At 46.3% G+C, this 23,793-nt stretch overlaps 1 protein-coding gene across 1 annotated transcript in view; it reads right to left on the reverse strand.

The window, feature by feature from the left end:
- The window catches only part of ITGAV (integrin subunit alpha V), a 447,435-nt gene that overhangs the window by 1,933 nt on the left and 421,709 nt on the right, over nt 1-23,793 (reverse strand). Inside the window, exons 26-29 of the mRNA XM_069225776.1 lie at nt 5,766-5,879; nt 2,546-2,659; nt 2,339-2,446; nt 941-1,063 (exon numbers count right to left, since the gene is read on the reverse strand). Of these exons, the coding sequence (XP_069081877.1) occupies nt 941-1,063; nt 2,339-2,446; nt 2,546-2,659; nt 5,766-5,879 (459 nt within the window). The remainder of the gene's footprint in view (nt 1-940; nt 1,064-2,338; nt 2,447-2,545; nt 2,660-5,765; nt 5,880-23,793) is intronic.

Here is a 23,793-nt window from a genome sequence, read left to right on the forward strand (position 1 = left end):
CACCAGTCTCAGGATGAAGCTTCTCCTGGCCTCTCGGCTGCTAATAAGACTTGTGATTAGAAGCAGGGAGGTGGCTCCTGCACCAGATTATTGCCTCCCAGGTGATAAAACGAGCCATCCTCTCTAGCCCAGTAAAGAGTCTCTAAAAATGACCCCAAAATTCTGTGCATCTTCCATGTACATATGTGCTGAGGCTGGTGCACAGTACACAGTGTTGAATGCAGAGGGGCTCAAATTACAAGTTACACTTCACTCTAAGTCAACGACACCAGAGTACTTCATCCTTACCCCTTTGTCTATTCCAAGGCACGTGATAACTTTCTCTTGTGCCAGATAATGTGCACTGTATTTTCCCCGATGATAAGCTAGTATTTTTTAACTCCTTTGATTAAAGTTACCTTTGCATATTTGTCAAAGGAACCCCCACTTCAATAGATTTGAAAAATGTATATAGTGTTGGAGCTCTAATTTCAGAGTGGGCGGATCCTATAGATTACACCAAAGCAAGTAGCAATTCGGTGCCTTCATTAAGTGCATTGTTCTTCTAGTACTTTTATACCATCCTTAAGACACAGTTCACCTGCCTTCGTTCAATTTACCCTTTTGTGTGAGTGGGCACAATCTGATTTGGCTTACTTGTCCTTGAAACACAGATTGTGCTGACTGTGGAACCAGCATAGCGGAAAGGGGAGGGGCGGGGTGTCACCTGTACAGAAAATAGCATGAATGCTCTGCGTGTAGACTTCATAAAAAATAAATAACTTCACAATTTAAATTAAATACCAATCAGTCTGATACTAAATGGGACCACGTTAATATGAGGAAGCTTAGTTTGTTACATATGTTTTATACCAGTTACTTTCCAAAATAGAACTATTATAATGTTTTCTTTAGATTACTCTAAATAAGGAAACCAATGAATCAAAGCAGCACTCCTTACCTTGTACATTACAAAAACCAGGAGGGATAATAACAGCAAGCCTGCGAGAACGGCTAGAATAATGACCCACACGGGCACAGGCAAATTTGTCGTTGGATTAACCCACAGGATGTTAGTAACAACCTAGTAGATGGAAAAACAATATTGAGATGAACAAAAAAAGTATACGCCAAGTCAATTTCATTTTCCTGGATTCTCTAACAGTAAGAAGCCATTCTCATTTCTTCTGAAAACTGCCTATTTGCATTGGTTATGCAAAAAGGACCCCCTTTCCTTCAAACCCTGCCACACTAGCATCTTGGAATTCATCCTGAGGTGCATTTTCCTGAGGTTCTTCGCATTATGGATAAAAAAGGTGTTTATATTGTGGCATGACACTAAATAAATGCATCAATGGTGGCATTTTGTTCAAAAACGTCATCCAGAATATTTGCAGTACCACCGCTCAGTATCACACGGTTATTTTATGTTCCTTGTACACCAGAGACATAACATATAATCAGGATCCAAAAAGATGATGTATTTATTCAGATTACATAAAAGTTTTGTAAGAAGCCCTCCAGTTACAATCGATTTTGCTCATTTTTCTACAAATGTTTAACCTCAAAAGGACTCCTCTTCTTCATCCAGTAGTAGTTTCTCACACCTGGATTTTGTGACAGTGTATTACGCGTTCACAATTACTCAGCCTGCCTTTTACTTTGGGATACTGGCATCAATTGAGTATTAGCTTATTGCAAGGAACAGATGCTCAGACAATACCACCGACTGTGGAGTACTAATTTTCCTGTGGTCTACAGGATATTGAATGCCATAGGTAACAAGCCAATTTGCTCGTTATCTGTGGTCCAGTGCAAAATTAAAGTGCACATTGATAAGGACAGTTATTGATAGAGGTGTGTGGTGGGTACCTTATGCTTTACATGAAAACAGGGTTATCTTGCTTATTTTGGGGCCACCCTTTTCCTTTGTGCTATTTCTAAATGTTCGCCCAGGAAGGGTCCTTCCCACAGCCAGTCTTTCTTGCCACTGATGTCAATTCAGGGCCTTTTTTTATCCAAGGGGTCATAGACATGTTGAGAGGCGCTCCGCTATCACAGTACACTCTGTTTAAGTGTTTAAATTGATTCTTCTCTTCTCATTACTTTCAGTATTGAAACTGAAGGCCGTGTGAAGGTCTGTCGCAGAGATATGGATAGGTTTTCATAACATTACTAGTCAAGCCTACTTCATGGCGTGTTTCTTTGCAGAAGTTTCTTGTGCTATTAATGCCAACTGGAAATGGGTATGCCTTGAGATAAGAGTGATAAAAAGATTGTGGAGCTAAGAGGTAAGCATTTATAGAACCCAAGGTTTAAAGAATAGCTGGTGTCTAATAACATCGCTGTATTCACTTACCACTGTAGAATTCTGAATATCTGCAATCTGAAGGTTTGTGTAAGGGAATTCTATCACATGGAAAGAGGCAGACGATGTGAGAGAAAAAGAATGATTCTGGTTTTCAGTCTGTTTTTGACAAGAAAAAAAACCAAAGAGAGTATTAGTAGCATGCAAACTGACATTTTGGAAGAAAATGGAGACAAAGCTGTACAATTTTACACTTACTTTCATGAATGTCTCTGTCCAAAGTCGGGATCTTACAACCAGGATTGCACTCTTTCCTCTCTCAAGCCTCCCAACCTGGCACGCGATTTGAAGACACTCAGCATTTCCGCAAGCCTTTTGGAAGGAAAAAAACAGCCTTCATGAACAATTGTGTCATATCAAACAAATATCCTTGGCCACACACAAAGCAGTCTCAACATTTCAGTCACTTTTTAACTCTTCTAATTTTTAAATGGGTTTAGTATTCACCGGAATAATACAACATGTATTTAAATAGTATAAATAGCAATATACATAATAATTACAGTAAAATAAAAACCTAATGTATACACTTCTGAATGTGGTCTTAAAGTATGATCAGGAGAGAATTGTACTATAAAAGAACATTATCTGCTGATTCAGTTAACCTCAAGTCATGCTTAAATTTACTACAGACATTATTGCAACTAATCCTGGTTAAACGTTATTGGCAAACATCATAGCTAGTTCTTGAAATAATATCTACGATATGATGAAATTCCAGTTTTTAATTTAGTATCATCATTTCCCTGTCCCCCCGAACTTGATCTAGCAACCACAGTGGTACTCCCTAGGCCGGATCAGCCTATGGACCAATGTGCATCATATTGCCCGATTTTGCTTATTAAATCAAATGTGAAAATATTGGCGAAGGTGTTAGCGAACAGATTGCTTATGATCTTCCCACAGGAAAGCATCCGGACCACTATGGGTTTCTGCCCAGCAGAAGTACAAGCCACTGAATGCGCAGAGTCAACTTTGCACTCATGGGGCTTTTTCACCTAGGGAACCCTACTGCCCTTCTTTTGTTGGACCCTGACAAGGCTTTTGATTTGGTGAGATGGGCCTTCTTAGAGGAAGTGCTGATCAAGGTGGGTCTGAGTCCTCCATTCTGTGCATTTGTGCGGGTCAATGGTGCTTTATCTGCCCCATTTTCGATTGGTCGGGACACCTGTCAGGGATACACTGTGTCTCCACTCTTTGCGCTGGTGATCGAGCCATTGGCTACGTGGATTTGCTGTGATGCCCAGGTGCAGTGCTTCAATTGAGGAGTGGCAACGGAAAACTGAATCACACTCTACACGGACGACGCGCATCTTTATATTGCACGCCTGTCTCTCATGATTTCTAGGGTGTTGCTGATTCTTGGGCTGTATGCAGAGGCTTCAGGGCTTATCATCAACTGGCCCAAATCGGTTTTGGCTCCCCTGAGGGTGCCACAGATTGAGGTAATATGACTGGTACATCCAGCGGTGTGTAGACTGAACTTCCAAAACCTGGGTATTATGTGGCCTTGAAGCCCAGTCTCACTTGGAGCTTGAATGTCAGCCCTTTGTTGTCTTGCTTAATGTCGGACCTCAATCGTTGGGTGAAACGACAGCCTAATGTCTTGTGCTGCACCACATTATTTAAAATGATAGCCCACCCCCATCTGCTCTATGTCTTACAAAAATGTTTCAATTTTTTCTTGCACTTACCACACTGCCTTAGTGGCGCCAGCTGCAAGCCAAAATCCAACCTTTTTGTGGCTGGATCAACCACCTGCATAACGTATGGAATATGTACCCAATCCACATGGGCTGTGGGGGGGTCTGGGCATTGCAGATGTACAACTGCATTATTGGGCGGTCCAGCTGCTGGAGGTCAATGAGTGGCTGAGTGGAGGATCGGGGTGATCCGGCATTTCAGCTAGAGGTGGCCGGGATTGGTCTACACAAGATTGAGGGGCTATTACATGATGCTCCTATTCTATCTTCCCTCCCTGAGGCCACCAGGGCTGTGCTTGGAACTTGCCGCATAGCACTATGATGGATGGGATAGGATTGAAAGATTACACAGGCGACCCCTCTATGAGTGGGAAGGTGGGTGCAGCAGACTGCAGTTGCCAGCATGTTGGCTCTGCTCGGGGACCCCTGCTCACTTATCATATGGTATGGGAGTGCCGGCCGACCGTGAGATACTGGGGCAAGAACATTGAGGTCCTAGCCAGGGTGGTGGTGATGCCCATTGACACCTGTCCTTTGCCTATTCTGTTTGGAGTCCTTGAGGGGGGTGTGTGATGCCGGGGGTGGTGGACCCTGGTGAGGATCGGAGAGGGACTGACAAACAGGGTTATTTCTAAAGGATGGCAGCTGCCTTCTCTGCCCCAGGAAGAACCATGGAGACAATCAATGGATTGGTGCTCAATGCAGGAAAAGGCTTTATGTGAGGCCAGGGGTGGTACCTAAAAAACATGCAAACATATGGGGTAAATGGTTGGAGTACCGCAGACTACCATAATCTACATAATGTATTTGTACAGGTGGGATGTGGAGATGTATTTCATATGCTCTTGTTTAATTGTATTGCTATGCCTGGGTCATGTTGTGTGTTGTTATATGCTTCAAAAGTCAATAAAATTATGTTTATTAAAAAAATGGTGTCATCAATAAGCAAACATCATCATAAACAGAGTTATGTATAACTAGCTCTAAGTGATATGATATGGTAAGGCTCTGAGAGCAAAATACAAATTGAAAATAATAAACATGGTTTGAACAAAACTAGTATCCTATGGATGGTATGCACAAAACTAAATATGTGTAACCTAAATGCATGTATTAAGTTCAATGAAAACCGTACCAGCAAATGCAGGTTTCTCCTTTGTGTTCCTTAATGATACAGACCTGAAGAATGCCTTGAAGTAATGGATGTACCAGCCCTGAAGCAATCACCGATTTGCACCAAAATGAAAACTAGGCATAGTAGAAGGAGAGCCAAACACAGAGCTAGATGAACAGAACCAAGCGTTTCAAAGAGAAGGCACAGACGTTTGAAAGTTAATGTGTTTCATGCCGAGGCATTTCACAATTTCCCTGGCCCTGAGCTAATTGCAGGAAAACACTGAATTACATGAATCTAGGCAAAACACTTAATTCACCCATACCCAGAAATGTACTTATAGGTAATATGACTGTGTGATGTAAAACATGTGGACTGTAAAACCACAACTGATGTACGATACTGAATCATCTTCCAGCCCCCTTTGATATACAGTGGTCCATTGCTCCTGGGTTTTGTGCAATACAAATGCTAAAACAAACATCAGCCAAGTGGAAGGCTATTTTGGTAATGGGGAGAATGAAAGATGGCATGTCAATAGGTGATTCTAACATTAAAAAGTCAAGTGTGGCTATACAATCATAGTATAGGTAGAACCTACCAAAGTCTCCATGTCGCCTTTAACTGAAGTTGTATCACGGCGGTTGATATTGTGACGATTTCTATCAGCAGGTCCCTGTGTGTCATTTTTCTCCTCTTCTTGGGTGCTGGACATCTAGGTTGCATAAAAACAGAGCTCAAAATTGTTTGTACACTGCAAATGAAAACCTTTTTCTCTACAGGAAAACAGCTGACAAACAGAACAATACTGGAACCAAAGTGCACATAATCAAGGTTATATTTCATGGCTATCTTGGATGAAACATTTATAGTATTTGTTGACAAATGTGAAGCAGATTGCTTTGATCATGCTTCTGGTGTGCTGTAGGGGCTGTGTTTTGGCAACGTATGCTCTGAATGAATATCACAGAGACTTAGAATGGCTAGGTCCTGCAAGAATAATTCTATGTCATAGTACAGTATACAGTTTATTCTTTTTTGACTACCCACCTGCCCAGAGCGAAGGATGATAACTTAAAAACATTTTAGATCAGTGGTTCCCAACCTTATGACTTCTGTGGACCCCCCCCCCCACTTTATCATTACTGGAACCCGAGGACCCCCACTGAATCAATATCGGACACCAGGGACCCCCCATTGAGTCATTACTGAAAGCCGGGGACCTAATCTGATAATAGTATTTAATTTTCTGAGCAGTCGCGGACCCCCTGAGGAGGCTTCGCAAACCCCCAGGGGTCACCAGACCACAGGATGAGAACCACTGTTTAGATGGTTTGGCACTTACATTAGAAAACTGCATCTTCCTACCACTGGCTCTCGCAGTTGCCCCCAATATCTATGCTAGAGAAGCGAAGGAGGATGAGACGAGCAATAACTTGTAGGCCACAACATCAGGGTGGATCTACAGTTGCATTATAGTTAGATGACACCATACTGGGGTAATTTTATGTATTTGTAACTGTATTGGCTAGTGCAAATTCACCTTTTGTGAATTGTAATTATATTTACAAATTGCACATACAAATGTGGCCCTGGTTTTCATTACATACATAATGAAATCCTATACCCTATTGGCATTAGTTCCATCTCACTGTTCATTTTCCTGGACCCGTCTGCAGATTTCGCAACTTCATAACCAGCAACCTCTGGATCGCCTGGCATTCTCATTGAAAGCTCCTATTCCCCTCTTTAGACGTGTATAATAAGCGTCCCTCACCAACATGCCAGGAAGTGTCAAAGGCCCTCATTACAAGTGGACTAATAAATTCTGATAGCTACAGTGACTCCTGTTACCAAAAGATGCAATTCAAGCATAAAATGAAAAACTATACAGACAGTGAAAAGTGCGACGGGTGCAACTGCACCCGTTGCACAGCCGCAACACCGCCGGCTCCATTTGGAGGAAACCACTAGGTTTCCGCCCGCCGGCCCAGCGGGGATCTCCAAATGGCCGCGGCGGGGTGCGGCCGCATTGGCGGCGGTCCATCGTGATGAAGGCCATAGTTTTTAATCCCCGCAGAACCTTTAGGGGGCACTTGGTTTTGGGAAATTATGCTCTTGAGGGACTTAGACATTTCAACTACCTGTGGATCAAGATTATTGACAGCTCCGCAAATTATGAAGAGTAAAATGACTTTCATACATTGTGCGGCCATTGTGACCATGACGTACAAGTCAACTACTACAAGATTCAGCAGTTTTAGAAGTCTACCAGGCCAAGGGCTTAGGAGCAGCTCTATATTGCGCTAAATTGTGGGCCTATGTCAACTTCATTCCCTTGCACCTTGATCTTGCTTTGAACAAAGTGGCTCATATAGCCAATCTTAGGCTACTATTATACTGCATACTTGTTTTGGTCAGTGGGAGAGCTACTGGAAATCTCTTACTGAACACACTGATTTGGGTAAAGTATATTCAAACACATGGCTGCACTATGTAAAATCCTGGCTCAACCGAATACATTTGGCATTTTGTTGAACAATCATTTAGGATGCACTGGTTAAAAGCTTGGTGGGGGCGAGGCTAGCCATTCATGGTGCCAGACGTGAACTCCTGAAACTCTGCGCTGATGGCCCTTATCCTGATGCGTGCAGAGTGAATCCCCGATGACCGCGGCCCCCTAGGCGGTAATGGCCACCTGGAGGGGATGCGACAGACAGTGAGGAGAGCCCTGTAGGTTTTTGGACTCTGATCTGCCACAGTCTTGCGGCACTGACAAGATGGTGACAGCCCTGTAACAGACCTCGTGTCCAACAACTGAGCCCTCCCTTTCCCCCCCCAAAGCAGACCAGAAAGTAAGCTGAGGTGAGCCGGTACTTGAGGACTGGCGAGATGTGAGCCGGGGCCCTGGATTGCCACCACAGTGGAGCTTGGGGTGCAATGGGGAATTGAGGCGAGTGGCCACACCTGGCAGAAACTTACAGCGAACCGGCCTCCCAGGGGACTACTGAACGAGGAGCGGCCCTGCTTGACAAGGGACTGCCGATGTGAGACCGTGGACGGCTGCTGAGGTGCCTGTGGACCCAAAAGGGTCCCCTGACAGCAGTTGGGCCCCCCGGCACCAAACTTACATAGAGGACACTAAATAGTGCCTCAGCCCTGCCACTGCCCCCTGCTGGCACTGTGCTCTTCACTGGGGCAGCAAGGGAGGCCAGTACGGCAGAGATGCCCGGTAGATGCTTAAAGGCCCATGACAGACAGGCAGAGAAGCTGACTGTTAGACCTGGTAGCTTTTTGGCGTGTCTCCCCTGTCTTTTTGCCTTCTGACCTCCTGGTTTTGGACTCTGTTTTTGCTGGTTTATTGTCACTGCGCACTTTACCACTGCTAATCAGTGCTAAAGTGCAAGTGCTCCCCATATAAATTGTACTGTGGATTGGTTTATCCATAATTGGCATATTTGATTTACTGGTAAGTCCCTAGTAAAGTGCACTAGAGGTGCCCAGGGCCTGTAAATTAAATGCTACTAGTGGGCCTGCAGCCCTGGTTGTGCCACCCACATAAGTAGCTCTGTAATCATGTCTCAGACCTGCCACTGCAGTGTCTGTGTGTGCAATTCTTACTGTAACTTCGACTTGGCAAGTGTACCCACTTGCCAGGCCTAAACCTTCCCTTTTCTTACATGTAAGGCACCCCTAAGGTAGGCACTAGGTAGCCCCAAGGGCAGGGTGCAGTGTATGGTTAAGGTAGGACATACAGTAATGTGTTTTATGTGTCCTGACAGTGAAATATTGCTAAATCCGTTTTTCACTGTTGCAAGGCCTGTCCCTCTCATAGGTTAACGTGGGGGCTACCTTTAAATCTGATTAAAGTTTAGATTCCCTTTGGGAGCGGATGGACATGTGGAGTTTGGGGTCTCTGAGCTCACAATTTAAAAACACATCTTTTAGTAAAGTTGATTTTAAGATTGTGCGTTTGAAAATGCCACTTTTAGAAAGTAGGCATTTTTTTGCTTAATCCATTCTGTGACTCTGCCTGTTTGTGGATTCCCTGTCTGGGTCAGTTTGACAGTTGGGCTGTTCACACCTCTCCTCTAGACAGTGACACAAAAGGGGCTGGGGTGTAGCCTGCATATCTTGATTAGCCATCTGTGCTGGAGGGGAGGGGAGGAGTGGTGACTCACACCTGAAAGGACTGTGCCTACCCTCACACAATGCCGTCTCCGACCCCCTGGTGAGTGTCTGGGGCCTGGCCTGGACAAGGAAGGATCTTGCAAACACTTGAGACTTTGCTTTGAAGTTTGCAAACTTCAAAGGCAGTCCTGGGTATAAGAAGCAGACCCCAAACCCCAGACTTTTAGAATCTTTCGGGAATCAAGAGGAACCTCTGCCCAGGAGAAGAGCTGAAGGAGGAGTACTGTCCCTATGCTGTGTTGCTTTGCTGGACTTGCCTGCAGTTGCTGCGTCTGCCTGAAAAGAGTGCAAAGGGTGAACTTTGCTGTGTGTCCTGCTTGAGAAAATTCTCCAAGGGCTTGGAGTAGAGCTTGCCTCCTGTTGGAAGTCTCAGGGACACCAAAGACTTCAGTTTCCTCGACCTGCCGCATTGGGAACTGTGTGTTTTGTGCTGTCCAAGAGGAGAAACCACTGCGCCGCCGCCAACGATGCCGCTGGCCTGCACCGTGACCTGCCGACGCCGCACGGAGTCGCATTGCCCTGCTTCGCATCGCGACCCTGGTCTCACCAACGCCGTCATCGGACGACTTCACCGAGCCGCCGCTCGCACCGCGACCTGTGGGCCCCGCACTCCAGCGTCACCTGCTCACACAACAGCCTGGGCATCCCCGACGACGTTGCTCCTGCTGACACCGGAACCACTGCCTGCACCGTGGCCTGTGGACACCGCTCGTGAGGACCACGAAGCACCGTCCCGTGCCGCAGCCCCGGTCCACCGACGCCAGTACCATCGGCTCCAGTGTTGTCACCAGGCATCCTTGCCTGCACCGTGGCCTGTGGACACCGCTCGTGAGGGTCACGAAGCACCGTCCCGACCCGCACCGCTGGCTTCGCCTACAGATGACAGCGCTTCCACAACGACGCCGCTGATGCCTGCACCGCGACCTGTGGACACCGCACATTGCACCGCCCCGCTTCACACCGCAGCCCTGGTCTCACCGACGACGCTGGACGCCGTCACCGAGCCGTTGCCGTCACCGAGTCGTTGCCTGCACCGTGCCCTGTGGGCACCGCACGTCGCATCGTCTCGCTTTGCACCGCAGCTCCGACGCCATCCCCGCAGGCGCACCTGATTTCATCAGGCCGGAGTTCGATCCCCGAGGTGCGTGACTTTAAGGGCCCGACGACTCCGGAACCGACTCCGGAACCGACGCCAGCAACGCCGCTCTCTGGAGCTCACCGCGAGGATCACGACACCCTGCGAATCCAAGGTACTGTTTGTGGGTCTTCCCGACACCGCAGCTGGCCCGCGACACTGAGGCCAGCCTGAACTTTTGGTTTTGTTGTTCACGACGCCGTGATAGCCCCAGGTGGAGTTATCGACTTCAAGGAACTGTATTGTTAAGTCCCTAAGCTCTGGGCTTGGACAACAGTGGTCTGGTTTGCCCCCCCCCCAGGTAATTGACCAGCGACCATCGGACTCTGGCTTGGAGGCTCATACCACGCCAATATTGGAGGTAATTGGGGACACCAAGGCCGCATTGGAAAATAGAATAGACTATCACTCTGGACCTGGGGCTTCTCTGAGCAGACCTCAAAATATTGGCTCATGGGGTGGGGCAGACAGAATCCGCTGTGGCACATCTACATGCCACTGCCAGGGACCATGAGTAACAGATGCAATCCTTGCAGCACTCAGGAGAGAGTGGACAATGCAACAGGATGCTCCCGATGCAAAAGTGTGCAAGTAGTGGACCCACCCGAATGGGCTGAAGGCCCCAGTGCAGAACTGTACATGGTGGGCTGGTTGCTGAATGTATTCATGGAGGGCAAGGCCTCCAGACTATTCATGGTGGAAAGAGCCTAAAGGGCGCCAGGTGGTCCACTATGACTGAAGGTCCCCCCTCCATCTGAGAGCAGTAGTGGTCAGACTCCTGAACTTTCACAACAGGAACAACATTTTGCAACGTGCATGCACGGGCCCTGGCAAGTAGAGGGGGGACCAGTAAACATATAATTGGAATATAACCAAATAGCCCAATGTCAGTGAGAGTTCTTCATAGCAGTGAAATGGCAGTTACACACTTTAAACGTAAAGTATGCTCTCCTCTACATGGCCAGACTGCGGATTATAGACCAGGGCTACTCCCACTTTTTCAATACAGTGGCTGAAGCATGGACATTATTAGAGGGCAAGGGTTTTACAGGCCAGACTCATGAGACTCCCAAGAACACGATGGCTGGCAAGTACCTAGGTTGCGGCAAAGATCCCGTCACAGGTCAAAAGCCACCCGACAAAAGATCACGTGGAGTCCAAGAGGGTGCGAGTGGTGGAGTGCTGCAACAGGATCGCCCCCCCCCCCCCCTCCAAGATCAATAGGTGGGAAGAACTGGTACAGTCTGCTGAAAGATCGGGTGTAAGCTCAGCAGGCTCCCAGCAGAGGAGACAAGAAGGACCTGCACAAATAACTCCCATGATGGCAGGCTTATTGATGAAGAAGGTGATCCCAGTTTGACTCTGGGGTCTGGTAAGACGGTCATCACATCTAGTTAGACAAACCCCTGGGGAGCACCTGATGGTGGTAAATTGATGGTCAAGAGGGCCACTCCAGTAACACAAAAAGATGATAGACGGAATGCTGAACAATGCAAACATTCACCCCCAGTCACAGATCTGGGTTTAATCCGTTGTTCTTTTGCTCACCATACCACCCCAGTTTGTACCCAGCCATATGCAAATCATTCTTGACCCTGTTCCCCATGGAAACAGTCCAGCCCGAACTGCCTGGCCAGGTCCTCCTTGAAACGGAAACAAGCATACTGGGACTGGTTTCAGGGTATCACCCTCCATTAGCCAGGCTAGCTTGAATCCAGTGGCATAGTAAGCAAGGGGCCCACATATGGGGATACTCTTCCCACTAAGGACAACTTTAGCAACACAAAAGGATGATGGATGGAATGCTGAACAATGCAAACATTCACCCCCAGTCACAGATCTGGGTTTAATCCATCGTTTTTTTGCGCAAGCGGTCCACTCCCCCAACCCCCAGAGTCCATAACAGTTTACAACTCGCATTTAGAGTCTAATCTCTAGTTCTTAATTTCTGATGGTAGTTATGACATTGGGGCAACAATTATCTCGAACATGGGGGGGGGGGGGTAGTTCTGAGCTGCAGCATGAGGTGATTGGGTGGGAGGAGTCATGGTGGGTCAAATTTGTCTGAGGGCATGAGTGTGAGTCCTGGCAAATAGAGACTGGTAGCATGGACGGTGATCTAAGGACATTATGGGGAGCGCAACACAAGTGGGCCCAAGCCGAGGCCTAACCCGGAAGATCTCCTGGAACAGGAAAGGTCCAGGGGATAAACCCAAGAGAGAAGTGGTAAGAAAGTACCTTTCGAGACATAACCCTAACAGTAGACACATCTTGTGGGTAACAATTGTGAGTTCTTGGACCGCTGTAGATAAGTCCTGCTGGCACATGCAGGTTTCTTAAGGGGCTCACAGTGAGTGGAAATCCTGGCCCATAGATCTCTCTCACTGGAAGTCCATAAGACATGGTGGGTCAATTAAGACGACTGTCAAGTGGCAATTTACAGGTGGTGCAATGATGAGGCTCTGGTACTGAGCTCATGGTACTTCCCCCTAGTCTGCAGACTGACAGCTTGACATGTTACAGTACGTGGGGGGTGGAAACCTCAAATACACTGACAATCATTGGTGGTGATCTTAATTTGATGCTACAAGGGGCCCTACATAGGGTTAAGAAAACAAGGGGAACTATCAAAAACAGATACACGACTGGCCACCTTCAAGGAAGCACTGAGACTGGCAGGCCTCTGGAGAACAGCTCATCCAGGACAACGGCAATAGTCCTACACAGCCAACTCTATGGGGACCCTGTCAAGAGTGGACTACATCCTGGTGCCTAAGCACCAGATGGGCAGATTCACTCACACAACCTTTAACCCACAAGGAATCTGACCACAGTAGTTCAAACAGGCCTCCAGGAGTTAAGGGGCATTGTGGTTAGTCCCAGGGAGTTAACGGACGACAACACTAGGTCACTGCTGGTCAGAGCCACTGAACGGTACTTCACAGAAAACAGGGGTTTTGTACAATCTGAGGTGGATTTGTGGGAGGCTTATAAAATCGTACTGAGGGGGGCAAATAATAGCGCACACAGTGAGCAAGAGGAGCAAGAGGGAGGAAGAGTGTGCATTGCTTTAGTTCAACTGGAAAGCGGCTATGTCATTATGGGAACTTGCGCATAGAATAGAGGAGGTGAGGCAAGAATACGTGCACCTGGTTTACTAGGAAGTCAGGGGCCAGTTGCGAGCTATGTAGGGCAGACTATATGAGGTGGGCAACAAGCAGGTAAACTCGTAGATGGGCTGGCTAAAAAGGAGGAGAGACATAGATGGGTAAGGGGTATAAAGCCAGGAGGTGGGGAGCTGCTGGAGAGCCCCCTGGAAATTGCACAAGCCTTTGCTGATTACTTAGAGGGACTATACAGGTTGCGAACCACGGCTGATGGGAGGGAGCTAGAGGCTTACATCACTGACCTTCCGACCCCCATGCTTGAGCTCTGACCAAAGAGACCTACTTGAAACCGAGTTCACTGGGGGTGAGGTGGCAGAAGCCATATCTCAGAATAGTAGTGGTGAGACCCCATGCCCCAACTGCTTTCCGCCAGAATTCTTTAAAGGAGTAAAATCAATAGTGGTGAAGCCAATGCTAAAAATGATTTTCAATGTGAGGGTTCAGGGTGCACTACCACCAGACCTTAGAGAAACAATGATTGCCCTAATCCAAAAGGAAGGTAAACTTTTGGACAACTGTGCCTTTTACTAGCCAATCTCCCTAATCAACGTGGAGACAAATGTTTTAGTGAAAAATTTGGCAAACCGCCTCACGCAGGTGTGGAGTTCCCTAGTCACCCTGGACCAGTCTGGGTTCATGCCATACAGGGCTACACGACACAATTTGTGGTGCTTTTGATGGGCTGTTTGGCATGCACTGCTGCACTTGCGAAAGCAGGGGTCCCTTCTGGCCCTTGATGCCGAAAAGGCCTTTGATTAGTTGGAATGGCCACACATGTTGGCGATGCTTATTAAAATGGGGTTTGGTGTGAACTACATCTCCTGGGTGTGACTGTTGTATACAGACCCGGTGACAAGAGTCCAGGTCAAGGGGACACAGTCTAGTAGCTTTAAAGTTTTCAGGGGCACCAGGCAAGGGTGCCTGTTGTTGCCACTATTGTTTGCGGTAGCCCTGGAGTCACTGGTGACCTGGATCTGCAAGGACACGCAGATAAGAGGCCTCTGCTGGGCTGCAGACTGGGTCGATGCCATTTCTCTGTATGCAGATGACATCCTTTTACATCTGGCAGACCCATCACACTCCGTGCCGAGAATCCTACATATCCTAGACATTTTTGGCGCATATTCAGGACTTTGAAATAATTAGCACAAATCCATAGGGTTTCCCGTAGGAATGAGGGCCCAGATGACATACTGGGCTACTCATTTCGTTAGGTGACCAAAGGATTGCGATACTCGTTTTTGTGACTTGAGATCACAGATGGTTTCTGGAAAATAATCTGATGAGGGTCCTTGAGGCTTACCACTGTGATGTAGAAAGGTGGCGAAAGCTCCCCCTGTCCCTGATGGGCCAGGCAGTTCTTTACAAAATGATTTGCGGAAATTTCTGTACATTCTGCAAAATACCTCCTTCCCGATCTCAGACAAACTCTTTCAGATGGTTGATGGAATCACAAGGGGGTTACTGTGGGTGGCGGGATCCCCCGCAGTGGGTTTTCATTGCATACTAGATATCAGGCAGACTGGATATTGCTCTACTGAACCTCAGACTCTACTAGGGGGCCACTGAGCTACTCATAATTAATGACTGGGGCGGTCCTAGAAATTGTAGGGCCCCAGGCAGAATAGGAAAATGCGAGGCCCCTCTAATTTGTATAGGATTTAATATCGCAGGATGTGACATCATAGGAAGTGACATCAACTGCCCATTCATTTTTTGGCATTGTTGAACCATCTTTGCAAAAGTAATTTATCTAGTGTGAATATATGTAAAATAGCTACAAAACCAAATAATAACCCTAATAAAATAAGTACAAATATTTTAAAGCTTTATGCGGAAATACAATATCTTAATCAAATTGGATGGAAATGCTAGGCCTGGGTATCTCTAAAACTGATATTTTTACTCCGATGCACTAATTGTTTCGAGGTTCATGCATGATTGAAATTACAAGACAGATTGTCCGAGAGCTCTGCAATGGGTTTCTAGGTGACTCACTAACTATACTGTTAAACAAGGGAAGTTGGATGGTGAGGCATGTGGTTATCAGCATTCACGGGTGGAATTAATACAAAGGGATACATGCTGGTTTGGGTGGCTGACCCGCAAGTGTTGCAGCAAACAACATAAAGAATAGACTGCAGAAGATATGAGGATGAGATGGCACAGATGAAATACACAGTTGGGGTGGACAATATATTGGCAGGCAGGAGCAACAATGGCTGGACCTCACATGCACATTGAATGCCTAAACACAGCAATTGCTCTTAAACTCAATTTTTACAAAATGCAAACAGTTGAAGTAAATAAAAATATAAATAAGAGGGCTAAAAAGGGACAACAATTTGTATCCAGGAAAAAAAGTTGTCAAACGTTACCCTAGGAGCCAGTCACTAAACAGACAAATAGTAAACTAAAGCAAAATAAAAAATTGACTTATGATAGACGTTCTCGTGTAGTTTTGCCCTATTAAAAAAACTATAATCCCATAAATTTGCAGTTTTAAAAATGCTAAGTCACATGTAGGAGGCTGGCTCAGTTTACGGTGTACACCTATGGTGTGGCACCCTATACTGAGTCCAGGCAACCCTTAGTGATAATGAAAAGGTGTACAGATAGCAAAAGCTCTCTAGGGGTAGCCAACGCTTATCCAGGAGGAATGTAAATCACTTGCAATAGCACAGTAGTCAGACAGTAATTTACTCACAAGAAAGAACCACACAAGTGTTGCAAAAATAAAGTATACTTTATAACAGCACTACTACTAGACTAGCATTGGTATATCTTCCTGTGGAGATATCTACACATGACAGATACACAAAATAACCAACAGAAATAGCATACAATATACTGGGCCCTATGAGAGGGCCAAACCATATACTACGAAAGTGAAATGTCAAATAGTGAAACCAATCAAGGTAAGAGTGGTAGTTATTTAGGGGCTGGGGGTAGATAGAAACACCAGTGGTAAGTATGGTAAGTGTCCCCAGCAACCAGGTGCAAGGTAGTTACCCACCCAGTCGTCCCCTAGGCTAACAAAAAGAGTTGTGGTTGGAGTTTGTGGAATTTAGGACCCTTCACAGTGGATCCCAAAGAAACCAACAGACAATATGAAGGTTGGACTTTGTCCCCACCCCATGATACCTAGAAGACAGGGTTGCCTTTACCAGGGGGCCCGGATACAAAGGGGAGAAAGGACTCTCTCTGAAGTCAGTGGATGCCCCGGATTATCCAGCTGCTGTCATGACCCGTGGAGTAGGCCGGTGGAACCCCAGGAGAGATTACGGATGTGGAGGAGCTGCAAAGGAAGGTGACAGAGACCAGCAACTTTGAAGGTGCCCAGGTTGTGCAGATGGCAATGCCCACCCTCCAAGAAGTGATGTTCCTGCAAGTCGGTGGAAGAAGTCGTCCAGCTGCGGGATCCGGGAGCTATAGAAGATCCCAGGAGTGGCCTATGAGCTATCCAACGATGGTCCCTGGATTGCAGGAGGGTTAGTGACCAGCCAGATCACCAACAAGCACTGGCAAATGAAAGCAGGAGCTGAAGAAGTGTTTGCAAAATTTCGGGGACGAGCAAGGTCCAGGAGACTCTACCCTTGAGGGGAAGTCAGAGCTGGGCCTCAGCTGGCAGGAAGGCCAGTAGAAGTCGATGGAGCCCCCACAGGGAGTCACATGGGGGCATTACCATCACAACAAAATAGTTTCATGTCGCAGTAGTTGACGGGAGGGACTGACCTTCATGTTGCAGAGTGCTGGAGTCTAGGGCTTCTTGATGCCTGAAGATCTTCTGAAGGAACAGTCAAAAAGCCTCGGCAAGTGCAACAGTTGTGGTGCGCAGGGGTTCCAGTCCAGTGGCAGGAGCAGGGGCCCACAGTCTCCCACGTTGCTCAGAAGACAAGCAAGACCCAGAGGATGCTACAGACTCATGAACTGTGAAGCAGAGCCTTCCAGTGTTCGTGGAACAGCAGACCCCACCAGTTGTCTTCAGGTGCCTGCGGATGCAGGGGAGTGACTCCTTCACTCCAAGGAAGATTCCTTCATGCTTCCAGGTGCAAACAAAGTCCTTATGACCCTGGAGGATGTACAGCCTTGGATGCTGCAGAATTCTTGCAGGAACCGGAGGAACAATGTTGCAGTGGGAGCCTTTCCACCAGATGCAGACTTGTTCGGTTCCAAAGCAGACCAGCAGCGGTTTCAGAGGCCAGGAGCAGAAGTTGTCTGGCAGAGAATTCCTTGGAGAGTCTAGCTCGATGAATCGGAGGACCCACCTGCAAGGGAGCCCTTAAGTAACCCTAAAAGGGGATTGGTCACTCTCTAAAGTAACCCAACTATCAGAGGGAGTCAGGGGCGTCATCTACCTGGCCTAATCAGTCAGATGCTCCCAGAGGTCTCTGCACATCTTATTATCAGGATGGCAGAATCAAGTGGTCACCTGGCAGGGCTTTCTGCATCTCCCTAGGGGAGGAGTTGGACAGGGGGGGTGGTCACTCACCTGTCCTTTGGGTAGTTTCAAGTCAGAGAAGGAACCGTGGGACTCCTGAACTGATGCAAACCAGATTATGCAAGGAGGGCACCAAATGTGCACTTCAAAGCAGACTGGTGATGCTCAGAAGCCACCCCACCCCATCCCTTTGACATCTAATACACAGGGGGAGGTGGTCACACCTCTCCCATGCAGAAAATCCTTTGTTTTGCCTCTACGGCCTGGATCAGGCTCACCACCAGGAAGACAGAACAGTGTCCAGCGTGGGCTGGCAGCTAGACCCCATAAGGCTGCACAGGTAGAACTGGGGCATCCTCTAAGGAACCCCCAGAATACTGGAATCAGTGCAGTTGCAGGTTTCCAACATATTTGATACCAAACATGCCTAGGTTCAGCGAAGCCATTATGTAGTTGGACCACTCGTGTTGACCACTGTCTGCTACATACCTTAAGATGGCTTCCCCCCACTTACACAGTCCAAGAAATGGCCGGGGGTCAGTAGGGGGCACAGTGCTCATTCAGGGGTATCCTCACTCTTAGGGACATGCACCCTCTCCTTGGGCATAGGGGCCTACCAGAGGGCTGACTTATAGTGTCTAAGTGCAGTGACCAGGTGAGGTGGTGAAAGGGTGCTTGCACGCAGGCTACAATGCCAGGCCTGCAGACAGTTTGCATGGGCACCCCTGGGTGGCACAATATATGCTGCAGCCCATGGGAGACCCCTAGTGTACCAATACCCTGGGTACCTAAGTACCATATACTAGGGACTTTTATGGGTGCACCAGCATGCCAACTGTGGGTGTAAAAAGTTTACTAGCAACCAAATTTAGAGGTGAAAGCACAGTCAGTGGGGTCCTGATTAGCAGGATCCCAGTGAACTACAGTCTAGAAAAACTGAAATTAGGCAAAAAGTGGGGTACTATGCTAGAAAGATGGCACTTTCTTACAACATGTCCCTAATATCTGAGAAGACACTTGCCGCACTGAAAAGGTTTCAGACCCATGTTGCTTGGCTCCTATTTAGCCTACGAAGTAATAACCAAATTGCTCCTGACCTCAGGTAAATCCACTGGATCCTGATTAAAGAGACTGGTGAATGCAAGACCATTTCCATCATCCACAAATTACTTCTGTCACCCTCAGGCTACCTAACCAAACACTTTTGGTCCTTCAAACATCCAGTACAATTATTTGCCTCTCTGAAACTACTTGATACCAGCTCACATACGCTCAATGGCTGGCTGATCACTCCATGTGCATTGATGCACTCTATGGAATTCCCTCCCTCAACAGTCAACCCCATGCCACAGTCCCCTTCTCCTGTACATTCCCCCTTTTCCTTGCCTTCCAAGCAAGGCCAGTTCTAACTGTGCTACATATAAGCAGCAATTTCCCCAGGCCTCGCTGTCACTTCCTAAGGTTTGGGATAATTGTTCTGGGTAGACACTCACATCATTCTGTGTTTGCCTAGGATGGCCCGCTGTATTCTGAATACGACAATGATTCAGCTGGCTTTGTAAGTATGGCCATACTGACTTTGTGTACGAACCCCTTTTGGGTTGTGAACCAGCAGCCCAGTGACGGGCCCCATTTTATCCATAGTAATATAAACATAATCCCACTGGCTGAAGCTGGCCACAGGCCTGTTGGGCAACTGTCGATTCTTTGCCTTGCCTAACGCAAACTTCCCATATCTGGTCCTTGCAGCGCTTAAGTCTTGAAGGGTGGCGTACTTTCTGTTATCACTTTGCAGGACACTTTATACACACAGAGACGTTGGAAGACGTTTTCTGGGGATTGTGCAACTATTAGAGAACACATTTGTTGATTTTTCATTACATAATCATCTTCTCTAAATCAGACCCTATTAAAAGACATATTTAGACTTGCTAGATAAGTTGCTTACCAGGTATCATTAATTTGACAAATTGTATTTGAGTTCAATACCTTTATCATCCACTGGAGTAACCCTTGACTACTTGCTGTTGCCACCTTTGGAGAGACCAGCCTCCCAAATGAAAAACTCTAATCAAAATGAAATAGCCTTAATTTATGCAACAGCAGTCGTAAACAAAGGTTTCCACCACAGACGCTGCCACTTCGAAATCTATTGCCCCTGACACAGGGTAAAGATCTCACAATATACTTCTGTCCTTTTCCTATTCTGTAAAAATATTGAGGCAGCCTAAAAACAAGCCCAATACAGATCGCAAGTTCAGTAAAAACACATGTTGAGAAGACCCCTAACAAGATGGGTAATTCACTGGAGTGGGGAAACACCTCCAATGCGTGTTTTGACAATGGAACTAGGAGGCTTCACATTCTGGTTTTACCACCTTACCCACAAATGCTAGAAATAAAGATTGCATTACAAATGTGAAAATGACCAACCACATGGTGACAATTCCATTGGAAGGGTAGTTTCTTGGTCTTGCCACCCCAATCACTGTTACCCCAATTATGGTGACGAGATGTGGTTTGTATTCTCAGCCTTCTCAAGTGGACAAACTGTGCAGTCTAGCAAGCACTTTTGATCATATTTTTCTGCTCCTGTGTTGTATCAAGAATGGACATCTTTATAACAGTCTAAAATCTAGTAAATGTGTGTGGTGTTAAAAAAATAAACCTGGGCTCAATATTAATTTGAGGTTTCAGCAGTGCCCAATCTCATCATCTATTCAAGAAGAAAATGCATTAGTGCAATAAAGTTAGGAGCATGCAGTACCGTGTTGCAGTCTTGGGTCTCCTTTTTTAATTCTTTATTTAACTTTTTATAGAAACAGAAAAACATGTGTGACGTCCCACCAGTATTCCCAATTGTATAAATCAACAGATGTTGGACAAGGAGTCAACACAATGTGTATCCCAAAGAGAAGTAGTACAAGAATTACACTTGAAAAGTGCATCTAACCAAGCACAGATACCATGAGCAATAAACAACAAGGTCTGAACATGTAAACAATGAATAGTAAATTGATTCCTCCCCACTTATATACTATTCCTTTGGTTCAGCAGGGGTAGCACATAACACCTTCCACAGCCCCCAAGCCACTCATGTGGGCAGACTTTCCTTGCAATCTGCCTAGAGTCATAAGGTCTAAGGCTGTCTGAGACCCACTCTCTACCCCCAAAGAGGTCAACCAGACCCTCCTTCTGACCTCTAGGTGTCAACTAAGCCCTGACCGAGGCAACAGTTGCCAGATCTGATTGTAAAATGCCATCTGGCCATTCATCCTATAAATAATTTTTTCACATACAACTATTTTGGACATCTCCAACAACCAGAGTACCTTATTTGGGGTTTACTGGCTTCCTCCAAAACTTCAGGATGTATAACCTCACAGTTGCCAAGCCCGTCGTCACCCACATTTGCCTGTGTTTAGCTGGAACCACACTCTCCAACATGTTATGAAGTAGAGCCAGCCTAATGGAGGGGACTAGTGTAGTGTAGTCTGGATATGCAAGCACAGTACACACCTTGTTCTTAATGTACACCAGTTTAGCACAACTCCACAATCTATGGACCATGCTGCAGCCAGCCCCTCCTCATCTCCTGAAGACAACGTTTGGCAACAGGCCTGCAGTGTGTAGTTTAGTTGGAAACCAACTATGGAGGAGTTTAAAGTATGAAAGTTTCCATCTGGATTCGCATAGTAATAAGTCATGAAATGACTTCAGTGTAGACCACACCTCTGAGGAATATTGTGCCTCGCCATTTGCTGCCAGTGTTGTTTGGAGTCTGCAAGAGTCAGCTGGAAGCACAAATAGTCTATAAGGAGTCCATAGATACCCTGATCTAACCTCCTGGAAAGATCCCCATGTCTGAGTATAGTTCCATATCTGCTGTTGCCTTGTACCATATTTGGTGCTCAGTTTTGGAAAGGTGCAATATTGCCCCTGGAAAAATAGTTCAATCAATAGTGTTCATTGCTTTTTCTTCCCAGTCTCACTACATCAATGTCCTGCTGCCCATGAACAGAACCATATTACACCAAAGAGCAGGCCAAAGCATGGATCCAGGGGATAGTGTGCAGTAGAGAGAATAATGTTTCCATACCAGCTGTGTGTGCTTAAATGCATATTAAGTATTGAATCCTTTCGCCCCAGTGAATACGCCTAGCACCATAGCTATCCTCATTGGGGGTGGGAGTGCTTAATGTTGCGCAAACAACAAGCCACCTGGAACACAGATAGGCCAGGTAATAGGTGGCTATGTGCAGCATTCATTGTCCTGTGGCTTTGGTATGCTCGGCTGGTTTCAACTTCCTAAGTCTAGCCCTATCCAGACCCCCCACAAAAGACTAAGGGCCTGATTTAGAGTTTGGCAGACAGGTTTCTCTGTAACAAAGGTGACAGTTATCCTGTCTGCCAAAATAGAAATCTCATTATATCCTATGGAACTTATATTTTCACAGAGGGTATATCCATCACCGTGGTGATAGAGTAACCCCGTCCGCCAAACACTAAATCAGGCCCATAGTCTCCTAATCCAGTGGTTCCCAACTTTTTGACTCCTATGGACCCCCATTTAATCATTACTGTAACCCAGGGACCCCCAATGAATCACTGTTGGAATCCAGGGACCCCCATAGAGTCAATACTTGTAGCAGGAGTCTCCCGCCATTTTCAATGATTTGAATTGCAAAACAAAACAATACAAAACAAATACAAGCATTTATCAAACTAATACACAAACTATAATTCTCAAACAAATATAAAAATAAAAAATTTAATGAGAAGGTTGGGCTTGTTCTAAATTCAATTGAGGCCACTAGTCATCCGTACTACATTCTGTTTAATGCATTTGCGCTGCTCCCAAGAGTCAAAACGAGGACACCAACTTAATTTTTAGCCTCCAATTTTAAATTCCTTCACATTTATAGAACATTCTAAAACATACAGATTTACATTTAGTTTAAAAAAAAAAATGCTATACCCTTTATCAGTCTTTTAATATTATTTAATTTTCTAAGCAGTCGCAGACCCATGAGTAGGCTTTGTGGACCCCCTTTGGTCCCCGTACCACAGGCTGGGAACCACTGTCCTAATCTATTCTACATAACAGGGTATGCGGTATGAAGATGACTAACACGTCTATAGAATAGAAGTAACGGTGAGCTGTAACCATTTTAATGGCCTGTACCCACAGCAATGATGGAAGTTGTGCCCATTTTTTCAAAATCCTATTTGGACTTAGTTATGAGGGCCAATATATTGCCCTCCACCATGTGTGACAGCCTCTTGTTGAACAGAATACCCAGGTATTTCACCCCTTTGGGGATCGATGCACATAGACTTCCTTCATACAGGCTGTCACCGTCACATCTGACAGGGGCTTTACCTTACATTTCTCCCAATTACGCTGTATCCTCAAAACACAGAAAATGTGTCCAGTAGCTCCACCAGGGAAGTAATGCACTACTGTGGGTCTAGCAAAGTCTTCATGAAGTAAGCAATGAATAACTCCTGAGTTCGTAGGGACAGCCAGGAGAACCGTATGGCCAGTGCGACTGTACCGGTATTAGGTCAGGAAAGATTATGCTTCACACAGACACAGGGTTCTTGGTTTCTGGGACCAAACGATATAGGCTCTCATAGCTAGGCCTCCATAACCATTGCACCAGTAGGCAGTAAGGTGCAGCTGACCAAAACT

This window comes from Pleurodeles waltl, chromosome 3_1 (assembly GCF_031143425.1).
Source record: "Pleurodeles waltl isolate 20211129_DDA chromosome 3_1, aPleWal1.hap1.20221129, whole genome shotgun sequence".
Classification (NCBI taxonomy): domain Eukaryota; kingdom Metazoa; phylum Chordata; class Amphibia; order Caudata; family Salamandridae; genus Pleurodeles; species Pleurodeles waltl.